Raw genomic sequence first — 19,575 nt, 5'->3', positions numbered from 1 at the left:
TCTATCACCCCATTCTTGCTTAAGGTCCAGTCGCATATCAACAACCAACTATTGAACATTTCAAATGAGATGCCTCAGAATTTATCAAACTCATCAAATCCAAAGAACTCATCATATTTTTTATCATACCGACCTCTTAGCCATATTTGACTAATTAAATTAATGATTTTGGTGTTAATCCTTAACTGCACAATTGAAGTTAGTCATTAGATCCCCAAATGTAGCATTTCTTCTGGGCCCTCATCATTTCTCACCTTGACTATTATAATCTTCTCCTAATTGGTCTGCTGCTTAAAGTTTTGAACCAATCTAATTTATTCTCCACATAGCTACCAAAATGATCTTCTTTAAATGTAGTTCTAGTCATGTTATACTCCTATTCAATAAATTTCAATGGCCTTCTGCAATGGGCTTTCCTGGTCCCTTTAGAACTCAGGTCTTCAGGGGGTAGCTGGATAGCTCAGTGGAGTTGTTAAGGTAAAATTTAAGGTTGTTGACTGAATATATTATATTGGTGGTTGCCACGGATTAAAATTCAATCCAAATGAAATACTCAATAAAGTTTGGCATTTTATGGTGGTTTAATTACAATAGAAGGAAGAAATTAAGGAGGAAAAGAAGGAAAGGGTATAAGATTTTTCTCCGCTTTGGCCTAAGCCAAGGGGAATTCAGAGGCCTCAGGCAAGGGGCCTTCTCAGAAAATTAAATCTAGCTCAGCTTCCAGCCACAAGGCCTCCTCCAAGATGAGGGGCCTCCTCAGAGGATAGTGCCTTTAGGAGGTCAAGGAAAGGGGGAGTTCAGTCTTATCACTCACCAAGGCTGATTCAGGGAAGACACCTCACCTAAACCTCGCTACAGAGCTACTCCCAGTAAACTCCACTGCCAAGTCCTCCAAAGTCGCAAACATACCAAATGCCACCAAGAGCTCCCAACACTGCTGAGAGAGAGCGATCACAGGAAGTGACATGAAATATATAGGCAGTTATTTACATCACTTCCTGTGCCTCACATGTACCAATGGTGGCTTAAGCTTGGCTTAGGATAGTCCAGGGGGTCAGTCAGTTATTTCTGATTTGTCACTTGCTAGCATATGCCCGTCATAGGCCATCCTCCCCTACAGTTAATCCTTAAGTGGGGGTGTATGCATTCCTTGGTTGCTAAAATTCTAAAGACTAAGCAGGGTGGAGTAAATCTAAAATTCACAGAGAGAGCCAGGTCTAGAGATGGGAAGTCCTAAGTTCAAATCTGGCCTCAGACACTTCCCAGCTGTGTGAATCTGGGCAAGTCACTTAACACCCTTTGCCTTGCCCGTTACCACTCTTCAGCCTTGGAACCAATACACAGTATTGGTTCTAAGACTGAAGGTAAGGGTTTAAAAAAAAAAAAGAACTCAGGTCTTCTTTTCTGAGTTTACTTTCTATTCATTATAGTTTATAAATTTATAATTTTTTTAAATTTTATAAATTTGGTTAGTTTTATATTGTCTTCATTAGAATATCAGGTCCTTCAGCACAGTGTTTGACACATAGTTAAATGTGTAATAAATACTAGTTGACTTACTCTGAGATAAATCACAAAATCTTTGGTTTGGCATTTACAATGTACTTTTCTTTCAATGTGTATGTTGGGGTTGGGGGAAGGCTGGAAATAGAGGTGGTGGGTGAGAGAAAAAAACAAAGGTTTGTTCATTGAAAAAGACAAACAACAAGGCCCTTCACAATCTGGTTCCAACTTCAGTCTCACTATATAGTATTGTCCTTTGCTCACATTACAGTTCAGCTAGACTGACTTGCTCTGTTCCCTTTATACACTACATTCTTCTCTCTCATGTCTCTGAACCTTTGAATCTTTGACCAATCCCTATTAAATTCCCTATGGAAGGAGTTTTAGCTCCTTCCCTACCTCTATTTTATAAAATTCCCTATTAACTGTAGAATACTGGTAAATATACAAAACATATTCTAATACTCAGAATACTAGTAGTGTTCTCTTTAACTATACTTAACTACCCTTGTATTTATTTTGTATTATTCTGCATGTATTTATAAACAAGTTGTCTCCCCCACAGGAATGTGAGTTCCATGAAAGCTGGAATTGTTTTTACTTTTTGTCTTTATATGTCTAGTACCACACACAGTGCCTATAACATTAATGATTTGACTGAGAGGATATTTTTTTAAATTTGCATTAGACTAAATAAGAAGGCAGCTAGGTGGTTCAATGTACAGGACTGGGCCTGGAGTCAGGATGACTTTAGTTTAAATCTGGCCTCAGATACTTTGCAAAAGCTGGGTGATGCTGGGTAAGTCACTTAACCTTTCTCTGCCTAAATTTACTAGGGGAGATTGGAAACCACTCTAGTATCTTTGCCAAGAAAACCTCATGAACAGCATTGAGCATTCATGAAGAATCAGATGCTACTGAACACTGTCAACAATAGACTACTTAACCACTGAAAATTTTACCAACTCTATTGGGCATCCAACTGAAGTAAATAAGATCAGAGGAGATGATGGTGAGGAAGGGGAACCAGAATTTATATAGTATTTGTTATGTGCCAAGGCACTATTCTAAGAACTTTACAAATCTCATTTGATGTATAATATTCAAAGTGAATCATCATATAGTCCTTTATAGAGAACGTGTAATTTGGATATTACTAATTCAGAAAAAAACTTTTTACTTTTAAACAGCATCAAAAAGGGTGTTATTAGTTGCTAAATTATAAACCAGAAATAACAGCTAAGTATTTGTCAAAAAAAAGTTTAGGAGAGCAGCTGGATGGCTCAGTGGATTGAGAGTCAGGCCTAGAGACAGGAGGTCCTAGGTTCAAATTTGGCCTCAGACACTTCCCAGCTGTGTGACCCTGGGCAAGTCACTTAACTCCCATTGCCTAGCCCTTACCACTCTTCTGCCTTGTTATTGACTCCAAGAAGGAAAGCAAGGGTTTAAAAAAAAAAAAGTTTAGCCCACCTGTGAATTAAGATTAAAGCTGTAAAATCGAAAGAATTATATACTTAAAACTGTTTTTTAATTTAACAATGATTGCAAAGAATAAAAATTCTATTAAGTCCTGTTATGTTAAAATGGTAATTATTTTAAAGGTACCAGGAGCAATATGATAAAGGAAAAAGGCAGCTAGAAAACAAAGGCAGAATCCTGTATTCTAGTATTAAGATTCATTTTACAAGAGGAAAATGTGAGAAAAATGATATAGCCTCCAAACATTTTAAGTTAAAATGCTTTTTTAAAAGATGATTTGTAAACAAAAATGATGGATCTCCTTTCCCACTTGGGTAAGTAATACTTACCTAAAGTTGAAGCTGGCACAACAATTAAATGAGGACCTCTATTACCTTCTTGGTAGAGATATGCCAGGAAGGAAATAGCTTGAATTGTTTTCCCTAAACCCTACAAGGTAATAGTTAAAAAGGAAAATTATCAACAAAGCTCTCTAGTATAATTAGAAATATTACTAACTTCATTTCCATCATAATTAAACAAGTCTTTAGAAGCAAACTACCTACTTTTTTCCTTAAGTAAGACAAATCTTATTGGTAATACAGTTTTTTTAAAACAATATTGCAATACAAGCATGATTAATACCAAGCCTCCATGTTATATTTTCAAAAAATAAACGTGTTAGCAGGTACATTGTATTTTATTTTGTAATTCCCATGTCAATGTGCTATGTTAGTAGTATTCATTATTTAGTCTGCAAGGAGATTTGAATATTATAATTTAATTTGGTATTAAAAATATATATCCTTTACAAGTGCTGAACTCCTATACAGTGAAAATGTATAAGTACACAGATTTCTATAAGAAGATATTCAAGATGTGACACATTTCATTGGATGAATAATAATTTTAAAAATTCATCTTACTGGCTACCTAGAGAACTCCTGCTTTAGATTAGCCATTTAATTAGCTTTATAACCTTGGGATTTCATCAGTTCCTCATCCACAAAATGAGGGGGTTTGGACTAGACCCCATCACTAAAGCTCCTTTTAGCTATAAAATTCTATGACCTTTTCCTTTTAATTTTTGAACCTTAAAAAAATGTCATAGAAGTACTCCCTGACCATCAATATTTAGATTATTAGTACTGACACTCAGATCTAGTCTTTGTCTGATTTTCAAGATATCAGTCATCTTAAGACTGAAAGGGAAGGAATTAGAGTAGATACATAGGATCTAGGGTAAGAGTCAAATAAAAGAGAAGTGGAATTCATTGATATGACCACTCCTCTCAAGCAAGAATATCAAAGGATACAGAGAATGAATTTCAATCTAGTGACAGAATAGGAGAATAAAATGCTTCTCTAGGTCTGGGATAAATCCTTAATATAATGAGAAAGTTGGCCTTCAAATGACTATTTCTGTTAACAAATAACAAATAAAATTTAAAAGGAAAAAGTGCCATGCTACTTACCATTTCATCAGCCAAAATACCATTTAGTCCATGTTTATGCAGTAGTGCTAGCCAATTTAAACCAATCTTCTGATATGGCTTGAGAGACAAACTGAAAAGAAAAAGAAATGTGTTCAATAACAGAACTATATTTTTTGTATCTTCTCTATATCAAATTTAGATTTAGAAATATCTATTCCTGTGTATCCTTTCGTAACATTTCACTTTTGATTTATTGTTATTTATTGTTACCCAAATACTTTTGTTACCTGAATAACAGGCAATTCTCTAATCATTTCAATTGCTATACAAGACAATAAAGTTAAAAAGAACCAATCATCTTGCCTAGTCTTTTACAAACTTTATTCCTTTTGTAACAACTTGTTTTCACTATCAGCAGCCACAAGTTCAGACACCACACCACACACCACACAGCACACTCAGTGCTAATGTTTTAAAAATTAAACTCTTACCATCCATCTTAGAATTAATATGGGGTATTGGTTCTAAGGCTGAAGAGTGGTAAGGGAATGGGTGTTAAGTGACTTGCCCAGGGTCACACAGCTAGGAAGTGTCTGAGGCCACATTTGAACCCAGGACCTCATGTCTCTGGGCCTGACTCTCCATCCACTGAGCCATCCAGCTGCACCACCTCAGTGTTAATTTTAAACAACATATATAACATACAAAGACAAAACAGCACATTTCTGAAATAATTCAGTATCAGTTGACTAGAGTAGTGATGTCAAACTCAAACTCAAATAGAAAAAGGGGGCCACTAAACTAGACTTAAGGATCCTGCTGACTAAACATTTGCTTAATTTTAAAATGTAGTATTTTCTATATTTTACTGTATTTTTATTTATTTTGTTAAAATTATAAATATAAAATATCATATTTTTGTAAATGCCAATAAACTTACCCTGACATGTACGAAGAACATTTTAGCTAAAAGCACCTTAAAAGTCTTAACTTGATTTGCTGAAAATATCATTTCTCAGAAGGTCAACAAATTAAGAGAGAGGAATACTATTTTAATGTACTTCTGTTTCACTGGAATGGTTTAATGGAAACATGTGATACATGAGAGGGAGCAATAGTTTATTAACCTGAAAAGCAGAGTAGAAGTAGATGCTGAAAGACTTGAAAATATCAAATGTAGAATTTTTTTTAGCCCAGGGGAAGATGGGAACCAAGGGAACTTAGATAATGACAGAGGTGTTCTTTAGGAATTTCACTTTGGAAATTAAGAGTATAGATGGATTAGAAAGGGGAGGAGATAAAACACATGAAGTGTGGTAGGTAGATCAATTAGACAACTGCAATAATCCAAGTATGAATGGAGAGAAAGGACTTATGAAAGAGATGTTATGGACTAGACTTGACAACTGATTAGAGGCAAAGGAGAATGAAGAGTCAAATTTGAGCATGGCTGACTAAACAAACAGAGCTGCCTTCAAAAGAGCAAGGCTGTGTTAGGGAAAAGATAATGGTTCTGTTTTGAATGTGTTCAATTTGAAATGTCTCTGGGACATCTAGAGGAAAATGTCTAAAGGACTGGTGTCATTCCAGAGACAAGCCCAAGACTGGATACAGTGATCTGAAAGTCATCCATACAGATTTTAATTGATCCTATTAAAATTGATGAGTTCAGAGAAAAGGAATGTGGAAAGGAGGACTGAGGATACAGCTGTGCAGAAATATTCATGATCGGAAAAATAGATGATGACCTAGGAGAAAAGACTGAATAGCAAAAGGAGAACTAAAAGAAGGAAAGTGTAAGAATGAGAAAAGTCTTCAGATCACCAAATCCAATTTGCATTTGGATAAAAATTCTTTTTATAACATTTCTGACCAAGTCACCCAGCATCTACCTAAGTAATGCAAATCTTGAAGAATCCATTACTTCCCAAGTCAACCCCTCTTTTGCTCATAGCACTAGGGAAGAAACAGAAACTAGATGGTGAGCTAAGAACTCCCCTTCCTCACTGCCCTTTAACTTCCTGCCCCCTCCCTCCCATTGCCACTTTGAGAGCTAATCTTTGGTTGATACACAGCTGCACAGGATCAGGAAGTCTCTCTAGTACTGAGTGTGTTGTGTCCTCATCTTCGAGGCAGCCTCTCAACTGAACTTTTACAACAGTTCAAGCCACCCATATCCCTAGAAACAGAGTATTCTTGAGTATATGGTGCTTTGGTTGAGTTTCCACTTAGGCCTTTTAAAAATACTTTTTTCAGTGCTGATTCCTTTTAAAACAAAATGCCTCTACATTTGGCAGAATTCATTTACATAAGACTATCCTCCTATCTGGAAGAGCAAGCATGGCAGAATATATGTTCCACTTGTCAAAACCCCTAGCTAAAGTTCTCCAGAAGAAAAGATTCCCTCCTATGTCAAAGGAACTACACAATATTAATACCCCCTACCCACTTAAAAAAAAACAACAACAAAAAGCAACAGATCAATCATCCTAACATCCTTTGGAAAAATAACATAGACAAAATGGAAAAGCTAGCTCACAATGGTGTCAAAACAATATCCTTCCCCCTAAACTTGAGACTCTACATAGTGAAACAAAAACAAGTTCAGGCAGAAGGATGGTATGATGATTGGTGGATACTGATGGAGGCCCCAACCCACTTAGTCAATTGGGAAACTCTTCCTATACCCAACAATCCTTTCAGTTTTTGATCCTCCAGCGTTATGAACAAGCATGGGATGAAAGGCTCAGTATGCATCGTGCAATGACTATGAGCATAAGGGATTCCACTCATACTCAAGGATTTATTATAACCAATTTGCATGGTCTTCAATAGCACTGAAGTGTACTCTAACCAGACCACTTCTGTGAGAATTCCAGTGTGGTGCAGGAGAGAGGAGAGAAGCAGACAACATATTAGGCTGAAGAGGAACCTATGAGAAACTCATCCAGGGGTAGTCTTGAGTTTTTCCCTGGTGCTCTATGTGACCCTGGTGGCTAAATCTCTGGAAGAACAACTCCCACTGACAAGACAGATTCCTAAGCAGCAGCAACTTTGTGACAACCTATAAAACACAGTCTGCTTATTATCTCTATTAGAAAGAATATCAGCTAGTGTTGAGGGCATGAAAGTGTAAAGGTAGATGAAAGCTTCAAAATACCTTAAATGCTGGTGTTATCTTTAAATCTCACAAATCTTCTTCAGACCACATACGGTTGTAACAATGGCATAAATAAAAGGGGGAATGGTACATCTCACAACAAGGACACAATTCTCATTCAATCTGTGAAACTTCACCAAGAATGTGTAAGAGAAACCTACAGACTACTCTAATGCAGATTTTCTCTAGCAATGTAAACCCACACCCAACTAGGAATAACTTTCAAGAAAAGTGATTTTAGTCATCCAGCTCCTCAGAACTTTCTGGTATAACTATTAAAGTAAACTCAAAATTGTGAAGTCAATTTGTATCTGGAGAAAGAGTAGATAAATAAACAAGGCTCTATTGTTCTTTGTATTATTTTCCCATACAGCACATATGTAGATAATACAGAGTTGAGGAGAGCTATTATATCAGATTGCAGGATCAAGATTCCAAATGATCTTGAATAGACTGTAAAGTTGGACTAAAACTCACAGAAGTTCTGAAGAAGTATGAGAGAGAGAAATGTAAAATGTTTCAAAAAGAATATTAAAAGCAGGATTGACTGCAGCAAGTTTACTAGGGTTCAGAGAGTCTTGGAGAACCTTACATTTGATAGGAGCCAACATAAAATACTTTTAAAAACATACAAACAAAAACAAAAACACACTACCAACCTTAGTAGCTTCAATGAATTTTCTCCAAGAAAAAAAAATGTTTTTTTAATAAGATAAAATAGTCAAGATGACTTGATTCACCTGCCTAGAAGTCCAAGCCCAGCAAGACACAAACATATGATAGATGTTATACCCTGAATGTGCAGAGATGGCAACCTGAACAGGTAGACCCTAAAATCTATTTTGTAAATATATGAAATTACCATATGAAAATACGGTAATTTAAGAAAATTTGTGGTTCCTGAAATAAAATTTGTGAAAATCATGAACTGTTCGGTGTAGATGACCCTAGGTTTGGCATGTTTAGTGGTAGCTTCTCTTGCTCCCACAATATCTGATCATATCCCTCCTGAAATTCTACGAAGTGGAAATATTTGGAATGTACATTTTTTTAAAGGTAAAAAGGCTAAATCATTCACACAGTATAGTTAAATAATAAGATTACTTCCCTCAAAAACACTGGATTTGGAGTTAAAAGTCTGGGCAAGAATATAGATCTGGCCACCCTGTGGCCTTGAGCAAATTAAGTCTCTCTGAGCTCTAACTTCCTAACTGGTAAAATTAAGATCATCTTAGATCCCTTTTAACTCAGTCTTTGAAGCTAAGAAGAGATAATAGGCTTTAGTTAAAAAGCAAAGCTTTAGGCAACTATAGAACTATGGAGGAGACAAGTAGGGAGTGTGGAAAAAATTCCCTCATACAACCCAAAGAAAAATTTTCTTACTTCAATATTTTATTTTCATCTAAAGAAAACTATGTGAATTTTAAAGTTATACAATTTTAAAAGGTTTGAGTTTTTTGATAACTGAAATCATAACAGAGCACTCAACCAGGGAGATATAGCAGAATAAAGGAATCCCCATTATCACACTGCTGTAGTAAAATGAAGCACAATAGTGCCAACTACAGTTTTTGAAGGTAAATTTGCTGAATTGGCCATAGTTCTTTCTAGGTAAGAGACAGTATCTTCTTTTGGAAACCGAATCACATTTTCCTACACTAACCTATAATGCCCGCCCCTTCATCTCCCACCCCAAAGACTGCATTTTACAATTAAAAGAATATCCTCATATTACTAGTCATTTAATGACTAAGCACATTGGTTTTGAACATTAAAAAGGTAGAATTAGGGTAGTTAGGTGGCTCAGTGAACTGAGACCCAGGTTTAGAGACAGGAAGTCCTGAGTTCAGAGAGTCTCTGGCCTAGGTTTCTGGCCCCAGATACTTCCTAGCTATGTGACCCTGGTCAACTCATTTAATCCCCATTGCCTAGCTGTTATGGCTCTAGCTGTTATGGCTCTTCTGTCTTAGAACCAATATTTAGTACTGATTCCAAGATGGAAAGTAGGAGTTAAAAAAAAAAAGAACTGAGTAAAAGTTAAATTCTAAACAAATTCTTAAATCTAAAAGTAGAATTGAGATGTTAAAATATTAGCCTTAAGTTTCCTCATCTGTGAATTAAGGATGATGATAACACCTAGCTCTTACAGATTTTGTGAGGATCAAATGAGGTAACTATAAAGCACTAAGTACAGCATCTGTGACACAATAAGTACAATACAGATGTTAGATATTATGACTATTAAGAGCTATACTCATGTATGAGATCTTAATTTAACTATGCTGTCCTCCTAAATCATTTAACTAGATTACAAAATGAGAAAAAAAAGATTTCAGTTTTGAGTTCAAAATGGTATTTGTCTTGAGTGTTTTAAGGAAAAGGACAATGGAAGAGGTATTTTTTTAAATGGGTAGAACTTCATTAAAATGAAAATCATTTTTTAGAATCCTGATAGTGACTTCTATTAAGGATAAGTTATGATATATTGTAATTTCTAGTGCCAGAAAGGTTTTATTCCTTCTCCCCAACATGAACTAAATTTTAAAAAATATCCAAGAGATTTTAAATCACAGATAAATGCTATTTTAGCGCCTCAAATGTTACTTGTCTCTAACAGAATTTTTAAATTACAAGTTCAGTATAAGAAATTTTCAAAGTGATGCAATTATTTTCTAAAATCCAAATCATATATAAACTAGAAGAATCGGAAAACATGGTCTTAGGGTCTTTTAACAAAGAAGCACAATGTCATACAGAACATATCAACAATTAATTTCAATTTGAGAAAACAAAATTAGATGAGATGAAATAGAATTCTGTAAACTCTAAAGCACTATAATTGTGAGCTAGTATTATGGGAAAATTTACAAAGTTCTCAATAGATTCTTTTAATATTGGGTTCATTTTCAAGCATCAGTTCTCTAATTCTGAGTCAGCAACACAAAGTTCAGACTCTATCTCCAAAATTATCAATTAGGCTGCAAAATACAAAAGATGTTACCTTTGGTTTAGAATGGAAGGTTGATCTATGTTCCATCCACCTCCACCTTCAGTAAGCCTGGTCACCTGCTTTGTTAATTTATTTGAAATGTCTTCGCATTTGTTCATAAGTCTTATAACTACATCCCTTTCTTGGATCAATGTTTTACAGTGCCATATTAAATCTTCTGACAAGCCATTTGTCTTGCACATTTTTGTGAACTGTGGGAAAGGGAGAAAGAGTAAATAATTCAACAGTAAAGTTTGAACACTATAAGAAATACAAATTCTATTTTGTCACCCTTACTAGGAATAACAAATACATTTTGGATGTTTATTACTTTTAGTTCATTATGTACTTAAGTGCAATAACAGATTTTCTCAAGACTTACTGAAAACTCATCCCCTAAACTTTCAGCTGCACATTAGTTCTCCATTTTTGTTTCTTTGAAGACACATTTACTTATACAACTGTCATATCAAATCCAGCACGTCCAAAATTGAAACCTTCCCCTATAAATTGGCTTCACCATTTACCTGTCCAAGTCATTCTCTGATTTTCAAGGCTTTTGAGAACTGGTTATCATCTTACTTGTTCAATCTAATTTTCTTTTACTCAACACAAATGTTCTTCTCTAACAGCTCTGCTTACTGTGTATTCCATATAACATATTCCCATGCTCGTGCTGTTCCCTATTGAATAACCTTTCCCCTTCTTTGCTTACAAACTAAGCTAAAAGCCAATTCATCTTTCAAGGCACAATTGAAGTTCTACTGCATCTATAAAGCCTTCCAGCCTACAATGATTTATTTATTATGATTTCCTAACACCTTTATTGTAAATACTAAGATGTCTAGTTTCATGTTAAGATATATTTCCCTAACTAAATTAAAATTTCTCCACAAGAACCAGCAAAACTAATTTGTCCTAATTTGTCCGAGGATAAAGACTACATTAGATAAAGGAACAGCATTTGAAAATGAGGTTATCAATTCTTGTGCAGGTAAAAATAAATGAGCTATCCCTCTGGAAATAAGCTTTTCAAAACCAGACTATTTTTTATGTTTTATATCTCCTAAGAATAAATTTGTACTGAACTGAATATAGAACATAATACTGAGCACCTCAGTAGGCATGCAAAAATATCGATTGAAAGAATGGCTGATGTTAATGCTCATATCATACAGATATTAAAGAGCAAAAATATCTTAAAAGAATTCATACCTTTTTAATTAATATAAGTCTTTAGAGATTAGAATGATTCACTAGTCAAAAGAATCACTTTGTTCTTCATCCTATGCCCCCTTTCTAGGGGAAAATGACATGATTAAAAGCAAAAATAAGAGCTAAATTTAACTCCATAAATTGATGAAAGGAGGAATAAAACAAAAACACAAGGTGAGATTATGCTAATAGATTTCCTTCATTCTGAATTTCACATGTCTTTTTGCATCCTTTGTTGGGTACTGCAAAAGTTTATACATTTGTGTCCAATTAAACAAGAAAGTCTTTTAGACTGGCAAATAATATTCACTCAAAAACAGCATAAACTGAATTTCAGTCCACTAAGTTTGCTAATTGCATTCCTGCTGCTGCATGGACCTCTCTATGATGTAAAAAGATCATGATTCATCATGAATCTTAAATTAGATTTGTCATTTCAATTTATTACATTTTGCTTTGATGTTGAAAAAACAGCTTTCAAATGTATTGCAATGTGATTCAATATAATAGTAAAAGTGAAGAACCATTCAATATCAAATAGGCTGCTTTGCCAACTTCAAAAATAACATTTGTCATTGATTAAATATCAAATTATAAGTTCAAAAAATTCCTTTTACAGAAATGCATATACTTCATTTTTAAGGTCAGATAATGAATATAATGTAAATGCCAAATTTTGCATGTAGGTACTTGCAAAAACATTTCTAAGCAACTGAAAAAAAAATTAAAAAAATGATTAAACCCAAAAGTGCCTTTATTGCCAAGAATCTTGGTTGGGATAAATAAAAAAATAGCCTATAATCTTATAACTATAACAAACTATAAATTATAACAAATGAAAGTAAAATAAAACTTTTTGCTGTGATATGAACATTTTAATTCACATCAGCCCATTTAACACATTCTTTCAAGCAACAGCAAGAAGCATGTTAAAAGATTAGAATAATCCATGACCATGAGGTGGCCAAGTTCATGCAAAAGTTCAAATGATAGAATTTCAATGTCTAATAACATCTGTTAAGCATATTACCCTTATGAAAATATATTTGGCAACCATTTTAAACATGGAAAGTTACTATATAGAATTGGGGGATGACCACTATTACCACCAGTGAAATTAGAGGTATTATGTGGTATAGTTGTAAAAACACTGGTCTACTAGAAGCAAAGTCAGGGTACCCCAGTCATAAGTCCAAAATTGTTTAACTACTTTTTTGAACACTTAACCTTAAATTTTTCTTATCTAAAAAAACTATGGCTGAGCTTGATCATTATCACTTCTAAATTCTATAGTTTTGTGTTTAAATACATTAACCCAAGTAACTCCTCCTACCTCCAAATTCAAAAGTATTACTGTGAAGGAAAAAAAACCCACACATACTCACGACAAAACTTCATTTATCTTTTTAAGGCTGAAAAGACAGACTAACAACAAGTAATTGAAATACACATTCCTTGCCACAAAGCGTCACTATTTCTATATAAATTGTCAAGGATCCCTAAGAAACAAATGTTCTTCAAAAAGAGGGTCCCTTCTCAAACCTTTCAATCCAGACCTAAACAAGTATAGAAATAATTCTTATGATTCCATAACAAAATAATTACATAAGCTCACTGAGGAAAAGGACTTTTGGTTCTATGTCAGTACAGAGCAAACTCAAATATGTTGTGGAGCTCAGTAGAGAAATTTCAACTTTATATACATGAAGCATAAGGTATAAAGTCAGTCTAATATGAATTGAGCTGTCCCTATTGTTTACAAAATACTTCAAGATTCAAAGAACTTTGGTCACAAGAGCAGGCTACTAAATAAATATAGGAAAGGTTAGAAAATTTTATATAATCATTAGTTGTATCTCTTGATAAATGGTACTTAACCTGATCTCTAAACATCATGTGACAGTAGTTTAGAAGAAATCTAATATTAAAATTATAGTTCTACCAAGTTAATAGAACATTTTAATTTATAACAAAATGCAAAGTGCTAGTTGGAAACAGGAAGTTTTAAAAATTTTAATGATTGTTCATTTCTAATGAGATTATCTAATGTCTATCAAAACAAAGATATGTTCATTGGAATTTTATTAAATAAATTTGTAATAATGATCTAAAATACTTAATTTTAAGAAAAAAAATTTTTTTCATTTAAATCTTGCCTTGTGGTAAAATTGCTTCAAAATTGTTTGAAAAATATACTACTTTTAAAAAGTATTGGGGGCAGCTGGGTGGCTCAGTGGACTGAGAGCCAGGCCTAGAGAAGGGAGGTCCTAGGTTCAAATCTGGCCTCAGATATTTCCTAGTTATGTGACCCCCCACTGCCTTGCCCTTACCACTCTTCTGCCTTGGAATCAATTGATTCCAAGACAGAAGGTAAGGGTTCAAAAAAAAAGTAAGTATTAAAAGAAAAAAGAAATTCAGCTTTCAAAATGAAAATCCTATTTTTGGTGGTGCAATCATCACAAAAAAGGCACCTTAAATTTTATGTAGGCACAAGGAATTAATAGCAAAGCAGTAAATGCAATTTTAAAAATTATTAAAATAAACCATTCATCTTGTTTTGCATCACATTCTACTCCAATATTCTGAAAGGAGACTATGTTTTATCATTCAAAAATGAATTACACTAGAAGATCTCCTAATGTCTCTGCTAGTTTAAACATTTCAATATTCTGAGGAAAAACTTTGGGCTATATAATGCCCAACCCAATTTATCCAATGCCAGGGATCAAGACAGCACAGAACATGAATTTAAGAAAAAATGAGGGATGTAGGTTATTTAAGTTTCACAAAACTAGACAGAACTTCAATAATACATTAATTTAAATTTTTACTGAAAAAATTTGTATTAAGTAGTAGTAAAAGAGAAACAGTATGTACATATACACAGGGTTGAAATAATTTTCCTAGATAGAACCTAATATAGTATCATAAATTTAAGAGTCTGGCTGATTTCAAAATGATCAATACTCAGTTTCAGTGATATCTTAAAAAACAACAACAATAATAATTTGTTGAATTAAAATGAACTGTTTTCTACTAGATATTCACGGAAATAAAAATGATTCAAGCATGAAACCAAACAATAGGCATGGTTTTCATTAATATTCATAATACGGTGCTCATCTCTACAATATGTACTTTTATGACAACTTGGATTGGGGCAACAAACAGCTTTTCTACTTTCCTTATTTACAAATTATAAAATATACGATACAGTTGGAAGGTGACTTCTTGTAGAACTTTTTTTTTTTTAAACCCTTACCTTCCGTCTTGGAGTCAATACTGCGTATTGGCTCCAAGGCAGAAGAGTGGTAAGGGCTAGGTAATGGGGGTCAAGTGACTTGCCCAGGGTCACATAGCTGGGAAGTGTCTGAGGCCAAATTTGAACCTAGGACCTCCCGTCTCTAGGCCTGGCTCTCAATCCACTGAGCCACCCAGCTGCCCCCTTGTAGAACTTTAAAAGAGATTTTTTTTCAGAGATTCAGGGGGATGACTTTAGGGAAAGGGTCAAAAGAAAGGGAAGCCAGATTTTTTATTTCACTAATATAGGGATCTACCTTTACTTAAAAGGGTAGGTAATTCTGTTCTAAATTATCAGTCTACAGACTTGCATGGGAATACCATGAGACCAAGTTAACTTGCCCAGGGTCACATAACCAAGTGCTAGCTCTCATTAGAAAGCAGTAATATTTACATTTTTCTTAAGAGAAAAGCATGTAATACACTGAATGAAGAGGTAGATGTGAATCAGGAAGCCCTAGGTTCAATTCAAGTCATACTGTATGACCTCTCTCCATGCCCCTGATATGTCTGAATTACAGATGAATTGTTTATCTACATTGGAGGCTCTCTGTACCGATGAAATCAGTCCAATCTAAAACAAACAAAAATTTCTTCTTGATTTGATGATTAAATTGCTCTATGAAGTAGTTTTCTTAAGGAAGTTCTAGACAAATGAAAACCCCTGAGATTTTCAGACACTGCTTTCTATAATATGAAATTTTTGATTTCTATATCTATATCTAAAAAGTTGTAATACTTCATTTTAATAATTACATATGCATAAAATCATTAACATTCTTGCCCTGACTTTGGTCAGATAGAGAATAGTATCCCTTGAATAATAATGTCAATTTTACAATTTAGGTAATTAAAAATTGTTAGGCAAGAAACACATAATATACTCTGCATTTTAATTGTTTAAACAAAGGGGGAAAATATTGCAAAGAATTTTAAAGCACCACTTAATTCTCTTGTAGCATCAATACTGCCAATTAATTGGTAAGGAGAGATGCTTTCTACTTTTTGGACAATTGTGTATCTTTTAAATATACAAAAGTATCTGGCATGGCCACATCTGCTGTTATACTATAATTTATTTTTCTGTATTAGTATATTTAGGCATGTGGTTACAATAACTAAACATATGGGTGCTGACAATTGCATTCCTTATTAAATAATGAATAATGGGCTTGACAAGCCCAAGCAACTTAGGACTATAATAACCTATTAGTCCCAAGAAAAAGAAAACAGCAAAGGAGAGGAAAGAGAGCCCTTTAGCAAATACTTTTGTAAAGAAATCACTCAGGCAAAACCAAACAAGTTTTGAAAGGATCTGCTTTGACAGATGTTCTGTTCAAAAGCTAAGGCTTCAGGCAAAACGAATTTCATTATGAAATACATGTAATGATGCGTTTCTATATTTTTCAAATACATTTTTATTATTTTTCAAATTTTTTACAGCATAAATAATCACTTTTCCCCTTATCGTCCCTCAGAGCAGTGGTGCTCACATAGATTAGACATAATTATAGTTATAACTTTTTGCTTTCCATCTAAGAAAATAAAACTTTATTTCTTTTTTTTTTAATTTAAGATTATAGAGAGTCTCTTAAGTTTTTACTGAATCATTTGTATTACTGTTCTACAGGCCTAAAAAATTAAATGTTATAAAAACTCCAAGTTCTCACAAAAATTTACTCAAAACCTTTATGCATAAGGTTTTAGGTTTTCTTTTATGCATTGTGCATGTATAAGATTTGAAGACATTTTCCTGAAACACATGAAACTCAAAAACATAGATACACAATGTAGAAGACATATGAAATAGAAATAAGATTTCAAAAAATGAACATGTAAAGTGTACTTACCAGTGGTTAGTCTCCTTCTCACCTAAGGTTTCAATTCTAGGCTTCCACACACTTTTTTCTATCTTTTGAACTAAAAAAAACACTGAAGTTTGCTAGACTCCATTAAATGGCTGCATTGTTTAACCAGGAAAAACATGTTAAAGACTGAGTTGCTTTACAAAGAAAAATCAAATAAACAATTGCTTCTTTTATGTTGAAGCTTGAAACACTTAGGCTGGCATTTTGAATCATGGAGATCCCCTGGGTGTTGTTGCTGCTCCTCAAGAAGTTGCTGTAAAAATTCTGCCACATTCTTGCCTTCTGTATGGTTCTTTAGCAGAAACAAATCAGAACAGGCTAGCAAACAACTCCTTCCTAAATGTAAGCTCTAATTTCTTCTTCTGCAGTGAAATGAACCAAGTTTCTATGCAAAAGAATGAGTGACAGTATTGCTGGCCAATCAGGTTGGGTTTTTCAGGAAAATCACCCCTTAATTCATTCAAAATTAGGTCATATGACACTATTTGAAATGCTATTGGCTTAAAGCAAATGTAGTGTTTGAATCTACTCAGGATAAGGCCACCCATCTATGCTTTTCTAGGCTGAAGATACCTTGACTATAAATGTACTAGGAATAAAAAAAAAAGGCAGGAAGAAAAAAAAAAGAATGTAGACTTACCAGAGCTTCCCAACTGTTAAAGGGCCGGAGCTCTGTTATCTTCTGAGCCTTTTTCTGAGAACACTGGGGAATCAAAGTGAGCTCACCAATTGAAGCCCCTTGCAGGAAGTGAAGTATTTTACCTTTGTAGCCATCCTCCATCACTTCTTCACCACTGCTGTAGTCCTCATCCAAAGAGCTCCCGACATCAGAGCCTGAATCAAACTCAGAGTCTGGCATTTCCTTTTTAGAAGTGAAAAAAGTTTTTTTGCCTTTCTTGTTAAAACCATTCTGTGCTTTAACAGAACATTTTTGTTTCAGCTTTGTTTTAGGAGTATTTTTAAGGTGATTCTGACTCTTTCTTGAGACTGCTTTTCCATTAGAAACTTCACTTTTTGAAGGATACTGTACATCTGTAAATGTAATGAAGACAAAAACTATTGGAAATACTATAAACTAAGAATATAAATATCAATGAATTTGAGCTTTTTCAGATATAAGAATACAAACATTTAAACATATTTTCATTTGAATATAGGAATTCTACTTCAAATTAGTAATTTCCAATAAGCTATATTTTAATGGTGAAAGATGAGTTAAATAGTTATGCTAAAAATGAACAAAAATTCAGTAATATCAAGTGGTATTACATGACCACACAGTAAGAGAGAAATATTATAAACAAAATGCCTTGCACATAGGAGGCATTTAATTTTGTTGGGCTGAATTGGCTAATAAATTTAAGTGAGTGATCCAACTCAAAACTAAATCCAATGAAATTATCTATAAAATGAGATGATACACTTTCTCCTTTTAATCACAATTTATATTTACTATCAACTGGCAGTAGGATGGATCCAGCAGCAATAGAATAATATCTATTTGCCAGGATTCTCACATGTTCCATGACCTCTGATCTCAAGTAATAATATCGTCTTGAGGCAGCTGGTGGCACCATGGATAAAGCAGAACCTAGAGTCAGGAAGGTCTAAGTTCAAATCCTGCCTCAGACACTAGCTATGTGACCTTGAGCAAGTCATTTAAGTTGTCTTCCCCAGTGCCCTCAATGGTAAAACAGAGATGATAACAGCACTTAACTCTCAGAGAGTCAAATGAGATAATACTTATGAAATGCTTAGCACCATGCCTGGCACCAAGTAGGTGTGATATGTAAATGCTAGATATTACTTATTATTACAATTATTATTGATGGGAATAAAAGAACTTTCTTCTACTTCTGAGGGAGCAATCATCTGAACAAAATGAGTAGTTCCAACCATATCACTTTATTTCTACTCCCTTATAAAGGAATGATAAGATTTAATAACATGGATGAAAAGGCATCAGCTATCTTACCCACTTGGCCTAGGCTGGAAGTTTTCCACTCATCTGCTAGAGTAAGTTAGCATTATGTTGGAAAGGAGGAAAATTGCATCAGTTATGTCTATAGTAGGAAAGAGATTTTTTTTTTAAAGTGATAGATGTACAAAAAAATCTACATAGGTGAATTAACCCTATTAAAAATAAACTACTTCTTATGTTCTTACCCATTGTAACCTTATTTGTAGTTGTGAAATCTGTATGCTTCATGATGGTATACGGCAGAGATTTTTTACCTTGTTGATCTTCAGCAAATACTCTTAGAGATTCCAAAGCTTCATTATACATCCATTCATGTTCCTTAAGTACTTCTCTCAGTTCCTAGAATAAATGCATGTGCATTTTCAAAAATCCTAATTATAAAATCAAAAAAAAATCAGCTCATATCCTTAATTTTTTTTCAACTTTACTTTTCTGATGTTTATAAGAGTTGTTTCACATGCTTATTTTGAATCTTAAGGTCAGCTCCTAAGAGTAATAAGTCCGTTTTTTAATTGTTGTATACCCTACACATAATTTTAGTATATCTCATACAAAATTATACAAACAGAATGTACTCAGTTAAGTTCAGTAATAAGCCAGAATATTTTAAACTGTCAACAGAAAAAAAAAGGCAAATTCTTAAAGGAACAAGGATAGTAGAATTT

The 19,575-nt window shown here is 33.9% G+C and overlaps 1 protein-coding gene across 9 annotated transcripts in view; it reads right to left on the bottom strand.

Annotated features, from left to right (window-relative positions):
* Nucleotides 1-19,575, bottom strand: part of SMARCAD1 (SWI/SNF-related, matrix-associated actin-dependent regulator of chromatin, subfamily a, containing DEAD/H box 1) — a 103,739-nt gene that overhangs the window by 40,345 nt on the left and 43,819 nt on the right. For 6 of the 9 annotated variants that reach the window (XM_016422971.2, XM_007495725.3, XM_016422972.2 and 3 more), the window contains 5 exons: nucleotides 19,096-19,249; nucleotides 17,570-17,961; nucleotides 10,559-10,758; nucleotides 4,437-4,527; nucleotides 3,312-3,411 (listed from right to left, as the gene is read on the bottom strand). In XM_016422971.2, the coding sequence (XP_016278457.2) occupies nucleotides 3,312-3,411; nucleotides 4,437-4,527; nucleotides 10,559-10,758; nucleotides 17,570-17,961; nucleotides 19,096-19,249 (937 nt within the window). The remainder of the gene's footprint in view (nucleotides 1-3,311; nucleotides 3,412-4,436; nucleotides 4,528-10,558; nucleotides 10,759-17,569; nucleotides 17,962-19,095; nucleotides 19,250-19,575) is intronic. The other 3 variants (XM_007495727.3, XM_016422974.2, XM_056803294.1) reach the window with 1 other exon arrangement.

Source organism: Monodelphis domestica, chromosome 6, assembly GCF_027887165.1.
Source record: "Monodelphis domestica isolate mMonDom1 chromosome 6, mMonDom1.pri, whole genome shotgun sequence".
NCBI lineage: Eukaryota > Metazoa > Chordata > Mammalia > Didelphimorphia > Didelphidae > Monodelphis > Monodelphis domestica.
Note: the sequence above shows the minus strand (reverse complement) of the source record. Positions and strands in the feature narration are given on the sequence as shown.